Genomic DNA, 19,340 nt, shown 5'->3' with positions numbered 1-19,340 from the left:
TTCTAATGTTGGTGGGGCCCCCTCCGGGTCATCTAGAAAAGGGAGGATGGGCCAGTGAACACCTGCAGCAATGCTGAGTTGCCTGGTGGTCCCTGGAACGTGTCTTCCTGTAAAAGTTGCACTTTTGTGGTGGGCAGGTTTGTGATCACTCTGCGTTGCCTGCCCACATGGCCCCCATCAGGAGACCTAGACTGTCACGGTTCCTCTCTTTCTGCAGAAATAAACAGTACCAAGCTACACTTCAGAGGTGCGGTCAGTTCTGAATTTCGCAAATGTGAATAACTTTTGGCCCTGGTAGTTTGGCTTCTGCTGTACTCAACAGCAAACATGTCTCCCTTCTTTTCCTGTGAACTTGTAGACCAACACAGAGTTCTAGGATTTCCTGAGTTGAATACACTCAGCCACATGCCTCCTCCTGAGTTCCCAGAGTGGCAACTCCAGCTTCTCTCTGTGCCTGTCTCCACACAGGATTCTACTCTCCTTACGGGGCCACCTGTTCTCTTCCCTTCCCTTCCCTTCCCTTCCCTTCCCTTCCCTTCCCTTCCCTTCCCTTCCCTTTCATTTTTGAGCAGGGGTGGGGCAGAGAGAGAGGGAGAGGGAGGATCCCAAGCAGGCTCCATGTTGTCAACACAGAGCTCTGAGCTCATGACCTGAGCAGAAATCAAGAATCAGATGCTTCACCAGCTGAGGCACCCAGGCACTCCTGTTTTCTTTTTTGAGCAATGTATTCCAGCTATTATACCCATGTCACCAAATTTTACTACCCCATCAAATAATTTCAGTTTATGTTGCTTATTACTTGTGTTTCACATGTGTATAGATAGACATTTGGGGCCATAAATTTGATTTCTGACCTTTTCTCTCTTCAAGTATGATTCATTGAAAGTTGTGCCTAGGATCAGTGGGAATAGACTGTGTGCTCTTTCTAGGTCCCCTTTAGCTTTGTGATTTTATTTTTATTTTTTATTTTAGAGAGAATGAGCAGGGGTGAGGGGCAGAGGGGGAGAAAGAGAGAGAGAGAGAGAGAGAGAGAGAGAGAGAGAGAGAGAGAAAATCTCAAGCAGGCTCCATGCTCAGCACAGAGCTTGACCTGGGGCTCAATCCCATGACCCTGGGATCATGACCTGAGCAGAAATCACAAGTCAGACGCTCAACTGACTGAGCCACCCAGGTGCGTCCTAGCTTTGTGATTTTAAAGACAAATAGTTTAGAACTAAACACAGCAGTGAAAACTGGCTCTGGCTCCCACAACTAAGCTGCTGAAGCATTAGTTTCTAGGCCTACCCAGCCTCACGTTCTCATCTGTTACACAGAGGGGATGGCGTTTCCCTTGCGAGGCTGTTGTGAGCATTGGATGAGAGTGGGTACATGAGCTATAGATGGTGCAGGGATGAGCAGTGGTGAGGGTCTGGGGGAGCTCGCGGTGGGCAGCAGTGGAGCCTGCTGCACAGCCACCTGGAGAGGTGCCCTGGAATGTGGAAACCAGCGGCAGATGACTTGCAGAGACTGGAAATACAAGGGTGACATTTAACATCTTACATCTGCAGTTAAATTGTAAAACCATTCTTAGCGTTTGTACACGTGTGAAAAACACCGAAGTGGTAACTCTCTTGAGAAAGTTGGATTTCAGGTCCCTAACTTTGTGTGTGTGTGTGTGTGTGTGTGTATGATACATTATATATGATATATTTTATATATATTATATTATATTATATTATATTATATTATATTATATTATATATATTTTTCTTCCACAGGAGCGTATGCACATTTTATTTTATTTCTGTGATGCAGTGAATTAGAATGAATGGCATCTTCCTCACTGGATGGCTTTCCCTAACCTTTCCTATTATTGCTTCTGTGTAGATCCTTTCTCCAGCCTCTTTGCCTGCAGACTTCACCCCCTCCTTGTTCTTTAGGTCCTAGCTCCTTTGTGCTTCCTTAAGGGTTTTTCAGGCCCCTCAGGCCAGATCAGTTTACCTTCTTACATGCTCTCCCATAGCATCCTGTATGCCCCTTTGTGTCATATGCCACACACTTGTCATATTTTTTTGTGCAGCATATATTCCCTGCTAGAATGTAAGCCCCATGAGAGTAGTGCACATGTCCATCTTTTTTTATTTTTAATATAATTGATTGTCAAGTTGGTTTCCATACAACACCCAGTGCTCATCCCTATAAGTGCCATCCTCCATGCCCATCACCCACTTTCCCCTCTCCCCCTGTCTCACATTCAGATCTTTCATCCTTTTTGAGTTTATTTTTGTATATGGTGTAAGAAAGTGGTCCAGTTTCATCCTTCTGCATGAAAGAATGCTGTCCAGTTCTCCCAGCACCATTTGTTAAAGAGACTGTCTTTTTTCCACTGGATACTCTTTCCTGCTTTGTCAAAGATTAGTTGGCCACACATTTGTGGGTCCAATTCTGGGGTCTCTATTCTATTCCATTGGTCTATATGTTTGTTTTTGAGGGCACATGTCCATTTTGTCAATTAAAACTGAGTTCTGCTGCCAACAGAAATATTGAGACCCCCAACAGCAATATTATAAATGAGAGAAGCACCTACTTCTGTCTTGTGTAAATTTCCTGCAGTGGACAGCTTAAGGCTGGGGTAGGGCAGTTCTGCAGTATCACATTTCTGTGTGCTTCTTGGCTAAGCATGGCTTCATTTCCATGGTCCCAGAGAGCCAAGAACTCTCAGTGGGACCTGTTAGCAGGCAGGAAGGCAGGGAAGCTGGACAAGCTTCCCTCTCCATAAGGATGCTCTGGAATTTGTACATATTTCCTTACCTCTGTCCTGTTAACTAGAAATTAATGGTCACATGTAGCTTCAGGGGAAGCTGGGAAATTTAGTCTTTATTCTGGGTAGACATGTGACCAGTTAAAAATTGTTCTAATACTAAGGGTTAGAATGGATATTGGGAGACAGTCATATACCACTGTATTCCCAACTCTCAGCACACTGTGTGGTGCACTGTGAAAGAAGAAATGAGCTGAACACTTACATATTCATTTGCTAGGGTTGCCATAACAAAGTACTACAAGCTGAGTGACTTAAACAACAGAAATGTATTGTCTCCCAGTCCTAGAGGAAGTCCAAGATCAAGGTGGTGGCAGTGTTGGCTCCTTCTGAGTGCTGTGAGGGAAAATCTGTTCTGTGCCTCTCTCCTAGCTTCTGGTGGTGTTCCAGCAATCTTTGGCTTACCTTGGTTTGTAGGTCTCTGCTTTCATTGTTGTATGTTTTACCGGTGTCCATGTCTCTGTGCCCAAAATTCCCCTTTTAATAAAGGATAGCATTCATATAGGTTTAAGGCCCATTCTGATGACCTCATAATTACATCTTCAAGGACCCTATTTCCATAGAGGGTCACATTCTGAGGTACTAGTGGTTCATAGTTCTATGAATTTTGGGGGGGGGGGGATACCGTTCAACCCAGTTCAACATGGTACAAATTTATAGGGTTTGTGAATTTTGAGAGGATCACAATTCAACACATATTAGTTTGGGATAATTTCATTTACCTTCACACAGTCTTTCAGAGATACCTGGAATTTTGCTGCTCTGGCATGCCCCAGAGTGATAATACCTTTTAATTCCAGAGCAGTGTGGCATAGATTAGCCAGTCTCACTCTCCCAGCCCCAGAGAAATATGTTCAGAGGAGGCATGGCAGGGCTTACCAAAAGCCTATAGTGGTACTGAGAGTTACTGCCCATTAGGAAGCTCTTCATGGTGTGACAGTCCGAGGAGCACTCCAGAAAAGTCAGTAGGGTCCATCCATTCTGAGCCCTTTACAGTAAATGGAAAGCAGCCGCCCTTGGTACCATCCCTTGGCCCACTGAGATCACACTTAGCTAGCACAGGCTGGATACAACGTGGCCTGGTGTAGAGTCTTGAAGCCAGGCAGTTAGCTCAGTCCTCACTCAGCACCATTTGAGCTCCTCACTACCTTTTGGGATAAAAGGAATCCCTCCCTGGATAAACTACTGTAAGGTTGAAGATAGTATCCCTATAACTCCCATTGGTTAAAGTTGCCCTTGAGTAGAAACTCAATTACTTTTTCAAAGGGAAGAGAAAAGGGGCGCCTGGGTGGCGCAGTCGGTTCAGCGTCCGACTTCAGCCAGGTCACGATCTCGCGGTCCGTGAGTTCGAGCCCCGCGTCAGGCTCTGGGCTGATGGCTCAGAGCCTGGAGCCTGTTTCCGATTCTGTGTCTCCCTCTCTCTCTGCCCCTCCCCCATTCATGCTCTGTCTCTCTCTGTCCCCCAAAAAATAAATAAACGTTGAAAAAAAAAATTAAAAAAAAAAAAGGGAAGAGAAAGATATCATCTTGTCAGGAGGGTTGAAATGTAATCATGCCTCAAAGTGGGAGAATGGGTAACTATGAAAGGTTTCCTATAGTTTATTTTGGCAGCAGGTACTGGGGTTCTAGGAAGGTGACAGTTCTGTTCTCCTTTGACACCAAATGTCAGTGGTCTTTGAAAGGTGTAGCTTCAGGAAACCCAAAACTGTCAAACCATGGACTTGGCAAAAACAAAGTTGAAGAGGTAGTTCATCTGATCTGTGTGAGAGTTGCTTAGTGCTGCTTCATGAACCTGGGTGCTGGCCTTCACCCATGCGTCCCACATAATGTGAATTAAAGCTCTGGGTCATGCTCATCGATCTGCAGTAAATGAGGGAGCAGCATCTCTAACCTCAAGGAAGAGTAGGGCGCCATTCAAGTGTTCTTCTTGTTTTAAATACCATCCTGTTGAAGTGGATCCATTTTCTCAACCCACATTCTGAGCCATCCTGGACCATGTCCCCTTCCCTCCATTCCTGCTCTGCTGACTCACACTGTCCTCAGAAGTGGGGACTGTGCTGGAACTGCTCCCCACCCATGGCAGGGTCTTGGCCCAACCATTACTTTTCACTTAGAACACCATTCCTGTGGCTTCTGGAATATGAACTTGGGCCTGTATCCACTTCCCTAATGTTCCCTCTTAAAAGATTCCATTTGACACGTGGGGCAAATAGCATGCAGTCATTTCTTTCTCCCCAACTTTTAGGCCCTTTGGCTTAGATGACCATGCCCATATAGGAAGCTGCTGGATGGCACAGGCACACATCAGTGCTTTGTCAATCCTGGCACTTGGATTCCCAAAGAGCACATGATTTGGAGCTTAGAAATGGAAGCCTCATCAGGCTGGGGGAAAAGAGGGCATGTGCAGCATTTCTTAGCCATCCTGCAGATGGCTGCTGTAAGCATGGAGTCAATGGTAGCACACTTAGCATCTTTTGCCCCAGCTACCACTCTGGCTTCAAAGTACTGTATTTATTAGGGCCAAAGCAAGCGGAGGTGGCACAGACTGTTCCTGTTGGAGTCCCTGGCTTTCTATGCTCTGGTTTTTATGGCAGCTCAGATTTCTCCAGTGGCAGTGTGGAGGTCACTACACACTGAGAGCCTCACCCTGGTAGTGATCTCTGTCCCATGTAGGCACCAGTTTCAAAACATTGCTGTTCTCATGTCTCTGCCATGAGTTGTAAAATTTTAGAGGCACATCTGCCCCTTGGTTATCAGACTTGTGCTTGACTGTTAATAACAGACTCCATTCATGGATAAAAAGAAGGGAATGGCAGCTGCCACCCATGGGAGTGAACAAGGGAAAGCCTTGCTCCTAAATCCTTGGAGGGTCTGCACTTGGGCACTTGTTCTGCTGAATAGGATGGGCTAATTGGTGGCCCAGCCTTACCTACAACAAAGATCTTACAGGACACATTTCTCGGTTCTTTTTTTTTTTTTTTTAAGTTCATTTATTCATTTTGAGAGTGAGAGGGAGCACTTGCTGAAGGGGCAGAGAAAGAGGGAGAGAGAGAGAATCCCAAGCAGGCTCTGTACCATCAGTGCAGAGCCTGATGCGGGGCTCAGACTCAAAAACCATGAGATCATGACCTGAGCCAAAACCAAGAGTTGGACACCTAACCAACTGAGCCACCCAGGCACCCCACGTTTCTCTGTTCTACTCTAAGACATGAGTTATTGTTAATCTTATCTTTGTTTCCTTTACCCATTTTTCATGTTCATTTATGTATACATTAGATATAATTTTTTTTTCATACCTCAAGAGCACTCAAGTAGTCTATTGTGGGAAAATTAGAAAATGCAGATGAGAAAAATAACATTCTTTTTACGTAACATGCTGCCACCTGGAGAAAAGCAGGAAGTCCTTATTACCAGTCAGGACATTCCATTCCCTGTGTTTTTATGTACATTTTTTTTTTTTTAAGCTTGCATTTGCACTTAGCAATATTTGAGAGAAGGTTTTGTGTCCTTGACATTCATCACTAGACAGCTGGATGGAAGAATCACAACGTATTTAGCCAGGCACACATCGCTGGTCATTTAGTTTATTTCCAACTTTCCATTTTTAGAAACAACATTATAGTGAATGTCTTTGTAGCCAAATACTTGCATACGTTCTCAATTGTTTTCTTAGGATGAATTCCTAAAAGTGGAATTGCTGGGTCTGAATTATAAATATACATTGTCTCTAACTTCATATTGTAAAAACTTTAGAAGTGTAAGACACAATACTTCATCGAACCCCTAGGCACCCATATGACAATTAAGAGCTCCTGGCCAATGTATACTCACACCCACTTCTAGTCCCTGCATGATTTAGGAACAGATCCAAGACTTCATGCCAGAAAGACTCATTTCTGTAAGATAGTACAGGTATTTGAAAATGGGAGAGAAAAAAGAAAAAGTGAATTGCCAGAAAAAAATGTAAGAGGTTAACATCTTGTCCACCTTATCCACTGCGATGTGTGGGCTCTTTCCATTTTCCCTGCCATATCTGGGCTCAGGACTCTTCGTTTGTCTTTGGATTCCTGCAACAATATGGTAACCAGTCTCCTTTCTCTCCCTCTGGATAGGTATAAATGTTTTCAAGCCATTTTGTGTCTTGCCAAATTGCACTCCAGAAAGGCTAATCAAATTTACACTTGCACCAGAAGCATATAGGAGTGTCCATGCAAGTTTTGGGTGTTTCTTCTTTCTTTTCTTCTTCCCTCTCTCCTATCCCCCTCTGCCTTTCTTCTTTCTTGGTGAATTTTTTAGACCCCCAAACAGGAATCACATCATTGTTTTAATTAGAACTTATTGGTTATTAATGAGATTAAAGCTCTCCCCACCCCCTGCCATTTCCTCACTTGAACAATTGTATTTCCTCTTTGTGAATTGCCTTTTCCTAATTTTTCTATTAGGATGATTGTCTTTCACAAATTGTGTTCATCTTATGTTAATGTCTATGGCATTGTACTTCTGTCAGTGAACTGCTGTGAATACTTGTTTGGACTGAGATAATACATATTATATTGGTATGAAAGAATAAGGGTGTTTTATAAAGCTAGCAGCTGAAAGCAGGAAGTCCTTATTACCAGTCAGGAAAGGTATGGAGGGAGGTGTGCCAGTGTGGGGAGGGAGGGCCCGGGCAGGACACATGGACACTTGCAAAGGTCACTTAATCGTTAGTCTCCACAGTCATCCACAAGGCAGGTAAAGCAGGTGAAGCCGGTATCACCCACTTTTCACAATGACTTGTGCCAGGACACACCTTAATGAGATCCTCCAAGCCCCAATCTAGGGATTTTTCTACCATATCGCAGTGATTCATATGTTTATTTGTGGAAGGCAAGTAAAGCGATAAAATATAACATATTAGTAATTCTAAAACATTCTTTCTGTTTTTTCTTCTATAGCACGAAGGCCCAGGACCAGGTCATTATGACTTGAAAATACCTCAAGCAAATTCTGTGACTTCTTGTTTTCAGTCTAGAGTACCTCGATTCCTGTCCACCCGTTCTGTAAGTACTCTAAAAGATAATGGTTGTAGGTTTTGTGGCTGGGGTGGGGGGTCATTGGGGCCAGGTTATAGTTATATACAATTCTAGTATACGTATATGTATCCAATTTCTTGTTAAGGCAGAGCTCAAAAATCTGGGAAACCCTCAGCCTGTTTCAGGCTCAGAGTGCGTCCAGATCCAAAGACTGTGGCAGAATTACGGTCCAGTCGACAGCATCCAGCATAGTAATTAGCCATCAATGATCTGACCTGGATGCTCTGTGGGAAAACATGTTTAATGAACTGAGGCAAGCAGTAGGCAGTGGCTGGCCCCAGCCATCCAGAACTGCTGTTCTTTGTGTGTGTGGCTTCTGGGACTGTGTGTGTGGCTTCAGAGCAGAAACATTATTATTACTATTATTATATTATTATTATTATTTTAATGTTTATTTATTTTTGAGAGACAGAGTGAGCAGGGGAGGGGCAGAGAAAGTGGGAGACACAGAATCCCAAGCAGTCTCCAGGCTCTGAGCTGTCAGCATAGAGCCTGACGCAGGGCTCGAACCCACGAACTGCGAGATCATGACCTGGGCCGAAGTTGGACGCCCAACCGACTGAGCCACCCAGGCGGCCCCCAGAAACGTTATTATTAAGGCATGAGCAATCATTCTGCCCCCAAGAACTCAGGAGAGACAGGGAAGAGGCTCAAGTCCACTGACACAAAGAAAGTACATATGGGGAGTATCCAAGCCTCAGAGGCCTAGAGAAGACCAAGAAAATTGCAAAAGCATAACATGGCACTTATGAACGATAGCTATTTTTTTTTTTAAGTACTGATAATTTTAATTCCCATGGTCTTATTCCCAATCTGCATCCCAGTTTGAAAGTTCAAGAACTTCCTTGTATGTAGCCTTATTTGAGATGGTTGTGGAGACGGAAATTCAAATTCTGCTTGGGGAATCAAGGAAGGGTTGGTGTCCCAGGCCAGTGTCTTCAGGATCTTGCTCCAGAGCTACCAGTCTGGTGGGGGGTAGTGTGGTCTTTATCTGGAGGAATACTGGGGAGTCCCTGCTGGTGAAATTAAAAACAGGCTAACAGCAGGAGGTGGTGGATACCTTCTGTAGATCCTCACACTCTAGTGGCATCACCGTGATCCAGACCCAGATTTTTGTCTGAGCTCGTAGGGCTGAGCATCATCAGGAAATTGGAGTTATGCTAACCTATCAGTTATCAGTTAAGCTGATAGAGAAGCCAGAAAATGTATTTTTTTTAATGTTTATTTTTATTTTTGAGAGAGAGAGGGGAGAGGAGGGGGAGAGAGAAAGGGAGGCTCAGAATCTGTAGCAGGCTCCAGGCTCTGAGCTGCCAGCACAGAGCCCAATGTGGGACTTGAACTCAAGAACTGTGAGATCATGACCTGAGGGGAAGTCAGACACTTAATCAACTGAGCCACCCAGGCATCCCTTTTTTTAATGTTTATTATTGAAAGAAAGAGAGCCCTCCCGAGAGCTGGGGAGGGGCAGAGAGGGAGGGAGACAGAGGGTCCAAAGCAGGCTCCGCACTGTCAGCACAGAGCCTAATGTGGAGCTCAAATTCACGAACCATGAGATCGTGACCTGAGCCCAAGTTGGACGCTTAACCGAATGAGCCACCCAGGTGCCCCCGGAAGATGTAGTATTAATTTACAAGTGTCCAGCAAGGGGGCTGATGTCTGGGGCCACTTGTCTATGGGGTTTCTCCCTACATAGGAAACTCTTCATAGAAGCCAAGGATAATCAGAAGTTTGCTTGGTGACAGTGAAATCAGGACTGGGGGATGGAGCCGGATGTTCTCAAGGTCTGAGAACCACAACCAGTAGCCTCCTGAGGGATGGCCTTGTGAGACCGAGGCCCACAAACCTCCTGTTCTGTGGGCTGGCTCTCCAGGACTCCACATGCATGTTACTTCCTCATTAATAGCACTAATAAAGGCTTCAGCTTCCTTTGACGTCTGGCCAGGACTTGATTAGATTTTCAGGCTGTTCCTCCGCTTTTGGCAGGGGAAACATCCTGTCATTACAGTGGCTTCTGCATGCAGCTGACTTCATCCACTCTGGGCTGACCACTCTGTCCCACTTTCAGAGTAATCCTATTTCCACCCTCCCTGTCTCCTAAAGAGATAACATACTGCAAAGAAGGATGGAAATGACAAGAACATGGTAAGAGAGAATAATAATAGTGGTGGCAGCTAATGTGTAGAGCTCTTGCTGCCTGCCTAGTGTGGTGCTGTCTTGTCCTGGGGGGCCTCCAGCAAGCCTCATTACCTCATCTGATGGGCGAGGCTCTGGAAGCACCTGGTCCAGGGTCACACCGAACCATTGGTGGTGGGACTAGGACTCGAATTCCAGCCTTTAAATCCTTCCCTTAGTCACACACAGAGACACTGGTGCTTCTCCAACAGACCCAAGATAAAATTCCTTTGGGCTCCAAGAATAGGTACACGCACCGCATGGGAAATGCTGACCTAAGAAATCGAAGTCTTTATTTTATTTTATTTTTTTTTAATTTTTTTTAACTTTTATTTTATTATTATTTTTTTTTGAGACAGAGAGAGACAGAGCATGAACAGGGGAGGGGCAGAGAGAGAGAGGGAGACACAGAATCTGAAACAGGCTGCAGGCTCTGAGCGGTCAGCACAGAGCCTGACGCGGGGTTCGAACTCACGGACCGCGAGATCATGACCTGAGCCGAAGTCGGACGCTTAACCGACCGAGCCACCCGGGCGCCCCTCGAAGTCTTTATTTTAGTCTATGAACATGACATTCATTTGCATTTGATCACCATGGAGGAGAAGCTTCATTTAAATAATTGGCAAAACAATCTTTTCAAGAATTTTATCCAAATGAAAATATGATTTTAAAAATTAGAACTCATAGATCCCTTGACAAAACTTTGGACACTCGGGTCCACCGACCCTGGTGTCCATAGACCTTTGTACAGAAACATGAGTTTGGGCTTTTGAGGTCAATCACCCAGGTTCAGAATCCATTTTCTCCAGCCCCTTACCACTAGACTGAGGTCACTAGAGAGGAGGACAGTGGCTTTCCTAGGGACAGGAGCAGTCTGGGTGGAGTGCCCTCTGATAGAAAATGTGCCTTGAGGTGCAGGTGGGATGTGAGCCCGCCGGCCCCGCAGGTCTAGGCCAGTGCTTGCTTGTCCACCCTTCTCTCTGCACCTCTGCAGCCCTAGGGGTGGCCGCTGATAGGAGCAGATGCCAAGGAGACACTCCACTTCAAGGGTGCCCCAGGCCTGCATGCAGTCCCGTGTGGCCCTTGTTTTCCCCAGTGGGGATTTGCCAGCCACATCTGAGCTCACAGCCAGGCTCTGGTGGCTCCAGAGTTTTGGGGTCACTCTCTCATCAGCCTTGTCTTTTGTTCTTTTTCCAGAAAACCCCAGGCCCGGGAGCGTACACATCTTCAGCACAATCCCCCAAGCAGGCACCAACCATAGCCAAAATGGGTCGAGAACATAGCCTTTTCTTCAACAACACAATTGGCTTTTAAAATAAAGCCTCTGTGATCCTAAGCTACTTTGAGTTTAGCAAATTCTTATGTTCAGAAAACTCTGTTTTGTCTGTTCTTTAGGAGGGTTTGACTACAGAACATAATTGATTGCCCTGGTGACCATCCTGCCCACTTATCTGGAATAGTTCCAGCGCAGTTTCCAGTTCACTCTCAAAAGTGTCCTGGTTTGAATAACAAACTGTGTGCTCACTCTGCTTATTGTCAAAGGGTATATTCCTAGAGACTGCCCCTGGGCTGCTCCTGTGGCAGCTCGGACAGGTCCTGATATGCCCAGGCTGTGCTCTGCATGGCTGTGGGCTCTCCAGCTGTGTCTGAGCTGGATTAGAGCTGTAATACTTCACAGGCTCATGGAGGCTTCCTCGAGTGTTGGCATTCAACCAAGAGCAAGCTGAGCGTGACAGGATCCCAGCAGGTGGTTCTTTCTCTCAACTCCCTGTAAAGAGCAATATTGATTCAGCCCAATGAGTATTTGTGATTTCAATCAACAAAAACATTTGAGTATCTGCTCTGCACCAGGTGTGTGCTGGGGTTGAGGAGTGGGGGCCTAGTGGGAAGACAAACAAGGCATGTATGTGACTGAGTTTGGGGAAGGTTATAGAGGAGACAAGGCCAGAAAGGGAGTTTGGGGTAGCCCCTGGCTCGAGGAAGGCTTTGCAAACTGTGCCAAGTGGCTCTTTCTGGTTGCCTTGTGTGTGAAGCTCAGGGACTGCCCTCGCACGATGGCAGTTCCTCGGGGGAAGACAGGCCCTGGTCTCAGGAAGCTGTGAAGTCACTGCACCTGGTGTACAGTGAAGGCCACAAGCAGGCAGAGCAGGGATAAGGCAGCATGGCCCCAAGTGGCAAAGGGTGGCCACATGCAGTAGGACAGCTTGGCTGCCACCCAGGGGACCTGGAGGCTGAGATAGAAAGGAGAGGGAAGAAGGTTGGGGGCAAAGACCTTGTTTGGATGAAAGGCAGGAATATATATTTGCTGGAGGGGAACAGCGGGAGCCTGGTCCAACTAGAGTGGAGGGTGCTGTGAGGGTGGGAGGGGGTTGGGGGAAGCTCAGTCAGAAGGCGAGGGCCACATGCAGTCACGCATGCCCAGAAGACCCGCTTAGGGAGCCCCAGCTAGACATACCCCATGCATGACAGCACGTTATCTCTCAAAGGTGGGAGAGATTCCAGAATCATTAACAAATGGAAGGGATCTCTTTTTAAGTAAAAACATGAACTTATAAAAACGAATATCAATGCTTATATTTTGTTGTATTTTAAAAGGTGAAACCTGCCCTCCCCCACCTCTCTTCTTTAGTCTTATAAGCCCTTATAAAAGGGGTGTTGGAGGGAAGAAAGGGAAGGTCATTATCTCACTGAATTTATTCAAGTTTCTCATTTGTATAAGAAACTCCCTGTGATGTGTTCTTTTAGAACAGAAAACGGCCACTTGGAAAATCAGACGTGTCTCAGGGGCAGTGGCTCCTGTCCCACTTTGATCAGAAGACGGCCTCAGGGCAGGTAGTTCCAAATTTTATTCTCCAAGTGGGTCAAAGTCCCCTGTGGGGTCAGAAAGTAACGGCTGGCTGTTATGACAGAGGGGGTTTTCTCGAGGAAGCAGTGACTCAGGTTGCCATTGGTGCTCGGGAAAGCTGTTGGTTCTAGAAAGCAAGAGAGGCAAGAGGTGGTCATATCTGTCTTAGGACTCACAGGTGGAAAGTGAAAGGAACCTTTCCTACCAGCAAGGGGAAAGGGAGATTGTAAGTATGTAGGAGTATCTCTCTGACAAGAGCATGAACCAGGGGCTGGCAGGAACTGCTTCCCTGTGTCTCCCCAGTACTTCTCTCTCAGGCCTGCTTCTTCTCCCTCGAGAGGCCAACCTTCACTGCCTCTTCACGTGTATAGGGTCTAATGTGGCTACCTCAGGCTCTCCTCACATCATTTCCTAAGCCAACACCCTAAAAGAATGTAAGCAGCCCCTCTTGGTTCCAACATCAGGTTCCCAGGAGAGAGACTCCAATTGGCCAGTGTGGATCAGGGCTTCACTCCTGGGCCTTTCAGCTGTGGTCAAGAGGGCCTAGCCCCTTGGTGCAGACAGAGCTGAGGGTCCCATTTGTGTGGTATGTGCATATAATTGGAATGGAGGACAGCTCCTTGGATTCTAGAAGAGAAGGAAGACCCTTTCAGAATAAGAAGGGGAGGATGTCTTCACCAGCCTGCAGGAAGGGGATTGGAGAGGCTTACGGAGACTTCACTTGGAGATAGAACCACTGGAGAACTTTCTGCAGGGCCATCTGGACACCCTTGTGTTTCATTTCCATTCACTTAGCTTTGCCTTTGGCCCCTATGACTGTCTGTCTGTCTTTCTGGAGCTGGGACCACCTCAGCCCCTGCCTTCCTTACCAGCCTTGCCATCTGCCTGTAAAGTAGCCCTCATCCTCCTTTGTGGTTTTGGACGATGTGACAGTGACTCTGCCCTAGATATTAGCAGAGGGGCTGGCGGGAATGAGGTGGTGAGAAGAGCAATGTTTTACTGCTTCTCTTTGGCACATTCCAGTATTTTGTATAGTATTTCATACCAGTAGGGAGAAGCTTTCCCAAAGAGACCAGAGAAATTCTGGGTGGCTTTTTCCTGCCACAAGCCCAAAACTGAGACAATAATTGAAGAGCAGAGCCTCCTTCTGTTCTTTCCAAGATGGAGAGATTGGGTTGACTTTGAGCTTGATTTTACCACCTAGCAGCAAGGATTGTTGTGTGCATCAAGTGACATGTCCAGAAGGGCTTAGAAAAGCCATAGAGCGCAGCAGATGGAAGGGACCATGCTGTGTATCCTAAGTCCCTCCTCCCTTCCCCAACGACTGCTGTGACACTGCTTCTCCAGGTCCCTGTCCTAGCTCCATTGACCATCCTCTGTTCCTCTCTCCACCCACCCACCCACCCACCCCCAACTGCTCTCTGAATTTGGCTTCAACCAGAGGGCATGGCTCTTCTTGGCTGCAAATATCTTTTGCTGTTTCCATGTGACATTCTCTCTCCATTAAGTCAGAGCATGCATGTCAGAAGTCACCGCACTGATGGGGACAGCTTGTCCTCCTCCTCCTCCTCCCTTTTTTTCCTTTCTTCCTCACCCCCATCCACACCCCCCATTGCCCTCTGGACCTACAGGGGACACCAAGGGCCCCACATCACTTTGGTGCCAGGCCCTGCCTCCAGTGTCATCTCTCACCTGCTTGATGCCAGTGACTTCAGTGCAGCACAGAGCTGCCTGGATTCGGGTCCCCATGCCTGGGATTACTTTGAAAGCCCTATTATCTTGAAAACATAGTTCACAATCTGTAAGTTCAGAATCAGGGGTTCTAAGCTGCATTTTATTTTATTTATTTTTTAAAAAAGATGTTTTTTCAATGTTTGTTTATTTTTGAGAGACAGAGAGAAACAGAGCACAAGCGGGGGAGGGGCAGAGAGAGAGGGAGACATAGAATCCGAAGCAGGCTCCAGGCTCTGAGCTGTCAGTACAGAGTCCCACAGGGGGCTCAAACTCATGGACTGCGAGATCATGACCTGAGCCGAAGTTGGATGCTTAACTGACTGAGCCACCCAAACACCCCCTAAGCTGCATTTTAGAATCCCCTGAGGAACCTTTAAAAATCTTGGTGTCGGGCAGCTCCCCGACAGATCACATTAAACTCTCTGGGGGTAGGACTCAGGCCCAGTATTTTAAAAAAATACTTCCCCCACCCTAGGTAATTCTGATGAGCAGCCCAGGTGGAGGACTACTGTCAAGATGGTGTAAAGGCACCTGTCACCAATAATTCTGTGGGGCACACATAATTTTCCCAACCCCAGAGGTTGAAGAAGACAGGGTCCTTGTGCTAAGAGTCACTTTCCAGCTATGAAGAGATTGACCCATGTTAGCATCTGGCTGAGGCCTAAGGGAAGAGAACAGCACAGGGCTGGTTTGTCTGGATGAACCTAGAACCTGGAGTGTTACTAGGTAGAATTGTTCTGGGGAGAATGAACCATAGCAGCCTGGAACCCAGGCCCTTCTCACCAGCCGGACCCTTGGCTGGGCTCCTCAGAGACCTTTGGTTTTGGCCAACGGCAGGGCTGCAGGCAGGCAGAGCCTACAGGCCTAAAGGGCGGGGTTTGGGCTCTAGATTCAGGCCTGCAGGGGCTGGGTGGGCTTGTGAGGGCCAGTGCCAGAGTCCTAGAGCCTGCCCAGGCTTATCCACAAGCCTCCCTAGAGAAGAAGGCAAGCCTGGATGGCAAGAGGAGCCAAGCCTGGACCCATGGAGGCTGGGAGGTTGGGGGTGGTGAGTGAGCAAGGATGGGGAGAGAGATGGGATATAGATGTTGGGAAGGAGAGGTAGCCAGAGAGGGGAGGCCCAGGGGGTGGACACGTGGAGAATCATCTCCCAGTGGGTGCTCCTCATGGTCTTATTAACCACACCATTGGCCAAATCAGTGCCCAGAGAAAAGTGTCACCCTTCTGGAGAGAGGTAGGGGCTCAGAGGGGCCCAGCCAGAATCAGGGGAGGTAGCAGTGTGGCTGCTTTGGGTGGGAGTGTGGCTTAGTATCTGAGAACCCTAGGCAGGAAGGCAGGCTCAGGCCCACTGACACCCCATCTCTGGTGACTAGAGTGGGTTAGACGGGACAGGAGGCAGGGATTGACAAGGCATTTCATTTAGTTCACCCCTGTGGAACTGAGTGGCCCAGGTTAGGGGCAGGGTGGGACAGGAAGACAGCATGCTGAGAGATGTGTGGGTCACACATGGAGCTCAGGGCTTGATGAGGGCTGGCCGTTGCTTCCGCATCCTCTTTCTGAAGTCCTTGAGCTCAGCAGTCATGCCTGGCAACTGAGGGCCATCGAGGAGAAAGGAAGTTGCTAGAGATTCCCGTATTTAACAGGGCAAGAGGGGACACTTGGAAACATGCCAGTCAGGGTCACACCTGTTTAGGCTTCTAATCCCCAGCCCCTCCCAGGTTGGACATGGGGGCTACACTGCACATAACCCTGAACTCCTGTGCCCAACCGTGTGTCTGGGGTAGCTTTAACCAAACCGTCTATATTAGTTCCCGTGGCTGCTATAACAAATTTCCATAGACTTTGTTACTTCATACAACACAAATTCATTATCTTCTAGTTCTGGAGGCGAGAAGTCTCCAAACCAGTCCCACTGGGCTAAGTCAAGGTGTTGGCAGGCTGGGTTCCAGAAGGAAGCTCCTTCGAGAAGCTCTGGAGGAAAGTGTGTTTCCTTTTCTTTTTCAGCTTCTAGAGACCATCCACTGTCCTTTGCTCATGGTCTCTTCCTCAAATCGCTCCAAAACCCTGTTCCTATCGTATCTGCTCCTGACCCTCCTGCTTTCCTCTTGTAAGGATCCCTGTGACTATATCGGGTTCACCTGGATAATCCAGAAGATCCCCCCCCATCTTAGGGCCCTTAACTTAATCATGTTTGCAAAGTCCCTTTACCATGTATGAGAACAGGGGAGCCTGGCTGGCTCAGTCAGTAGATCATGCGGCTCTTGATCTTGAGGTTGTGAGTTTGAGCCCCATGTTAAGTGTAGAGATTGCTTAAATAAATAGACTTAAAAAAAAAAAACATGTAGGAGAACACTTTCACAGGATGGGACATTATTCCTACCTCCACACAGCATAGCTGGGATAGGGAGTAGGGCATCCTCTGCCAGGAACACTACTCCCCACCTTGGTGTGCTAACTCCAAGCACCCTCCCGCATCTTCCTGAGGCTGGTTGGGTGCTTCTCAAAAATGCCCCAGCAGTTCCCAGATACTGGCCTGCGTCCACTATTGGATTGCGGGCTTCGGGATCATAGAGTTGGGGCCTCAGTGAATTTCCCAATGCCTAGCAGTGTTACCACATAGTAGATGCTCACTGAGTACTAGATGTGCTCCAAGGTACACAATTATCCTGTAGGAAATGCAGAAGCTTTATAGAAAATATGTTCTGGAGGTTCCTTTGATTATTTTGAAACACAAGGAATTATTTAGGGAATGGCTGGTAGCCTGAATAACCTCAGTCCTTGCTGGTGTTGGGTGCTGACAGAAATCACCTGATGAAATAAGTTGTTGGGTTTTTTTTTTTGAAGTTTATTTATTTATTGTGAGAGAGAGAGCATGCACATGTAAGTGGGCAAGGGGCAGAGAGAAAGAGAGAGAGAGAGAGAGAGAGAGAGAGAGAGAGAGAGAGAGAGAGAATCCAAGGCAGGCTCCACACCGTCAGTGCACAGCCTGATGCGGGGCTTGAACCCATGAACTGTGAGATTATGACCTGGGCCAAAATCAAGAGTTGGACTCTTAACTGACTGAGCCACCCACGTGTCCCAGGTTTTTAAAAAGAGGGGGTAAATAAATTGAGTCCCTCCCCCGCTCATGCTCTCTCTGTCTCAAAAAATAAACATTAAAAAAAAAAAAAAAGAAATTGAGTGCTGATTTAGAAATCATTCTTGGAGGGTTGATCTTAAGTTTGCAGGTGTTAGACATTATAAACAAGCTCTCTCTAGATCACTTAAGGGGTAGATGTGTTAAAAGTTGCATTGTGGGAAGTGGGGCTGGGCAGAGGGGGATCCTCCCTGATATTTTACAAATGGTACTTATGGCTCCAGATAAATTTCCAGTGGCCATGTTATTCCAGGATTTTAAAAGCACCTTATCTTTTATTGTTGTTATTATTTGTTTTAAGTCTAGTATAGTTAACATATAGTGTTATATTAGTTTCAGGTGTAGTAAAAGTGCCCCTATCTTAAATAACTTACATGGAAATGAAAATGAAGCTTCTGGGGATGCCTGGGTGGCTCAGTGGGTTAAGTGCCTTACTCTTGGCTTCGGCTTAGGTCATGATCTCAGGTTTCATGAGTTTGAGCCCCGCATTGGGTTCTGCACTGACAGTGTGGAGTCTACTTAGGATTCTCTCTCTCTCCTTCTCTCTGTGCCCCTCCTGCACATGCTCTCTCTCTCTCTAAAAATAAATAAACTTAAAAAACAAGAAAATGAAGCTTCTGGAGAGTTGTGTCTAATGACCCACATGTCTACAGTGTAGATGAGATCCTAAATAGAGAAGATGCATATTTCTGTAATAATTTCTAGAGTAGGATTAAATACATGTGTAGCTTTATTAAGAAAATAAAATGGCTTGGGACCAACTGCAGGCTCTTGAGCAGCCGTATTAGACTCAGGAGGGCTGTGACCCCCTCTGCAGAGCCTCTGCCTTAGACACTCCCAGGGCAGAGCACTGGAGTGGCATGTGGGCTGGGTGAGAGGGAAGGCTAAGGTCAACCGGTGGGTAGAGCAAAGTGGCCTTGCTCCACATTTGTGCTCCAAGTCTCCCAGTGGCAGGAGAGCCTCCCTAGGGCCCAGCTAATGTCCCATTCATGAGGGCATGTGTAGGTGTTGCTGAGCCTATGTGTGTGGGATGTGGGGGCTGCACTCAGGAAGCATAATCCAGAGGGGCTATGCTGGCCTGGGTGTTCTGAAAAAACATAAGGGTTTCGTAATGTGGGTGGTGGGAGGTGGTAGTCGGGAAGGAGGGAGAGATACTTCTGAGAAGTGTGGGAATTGGGTTCTGGAAAATGAGGGGCATGGAGTGAGCCCCAGCAAGAATTCTGGGAAGAGATCTGTAGGGGTGAAGTAGACCTGGGAGGGCATGGGCCTTTGAGGCCACAGGAGACCTGGTAGACAAATGCATAGGAGGAAGAAGAAGGAAGGTGGAGGAACGAAAGAAGGCAAGGGCCCTGGGGGAATGTTGTTCCCAGATGAGAAGAGAAGCTGTCTGCATGCAGGAGAGTGCCCTGCATCAGCCCAGCCCAGTCTAGCCTCTGTGGATTCACCACCGGCGTGCACTGGGCCGGGCTGCCAAAGCCCCTGCACCCTTGGTGGGGTGTTCTCAGGGATGGGGAACAACCCACAGCCACTAAGCCCTGGGCCTTGTTAGGGGGTGGGGTAGTGAGCTGTGGGCATAAGACT

General features: G+C 47.2%; 1 protein-coding gene across 1 annotated transcript in view; it reads left to right on the top strand.

Moving 5' to 3' along the window:
• Window positions 1–11,383, top strand: part of STPG4 (sperm-tail PG-rich repeat containing 4) — a 46,645-nt gene extending 35,262 nt beyond the window's left edge. Inside the window, exons 6-7 of the mRNA XM_045445959.1 lie at window positions 7,738–7,842; window positions 11,245–11,383. Of these exons, the coding sequence (XP_045301915.1) occupies window positions 7,738–7,842; window positions 11,245–11,361 (222 nt within the window). The 3' untranslated portion in view covers window positions 11,362–11,383. The remainder of the gene's footprint in view (window positions 1–7,737; window positions 7,843–11,244) is intronic.
• The last annotated feature ends 7,957 nt before the right edge of the window (window positions 11,384–19,340 follow it).

Source organism: Leopardus geoffroyi, chromosome A3, assembly GCF_018350155.1.
Source record: "Leopardus geoffroyi isolate Oge1 chromosome A3, O.geoffroyi_Oge1_pat1.0, whole genome shotgun sequence".
Classification (NCBI taxonomy): Eukaryota; Metazoa; Chordata; class Mammalia; order Carnivora; family Felidae; genus Leopardus; species Leopardus geoffroyi.
Note: the sequence above shows the minus strand (reverse complement) of the source record. Positions and strands in the feature narration are given on the sequence as shown.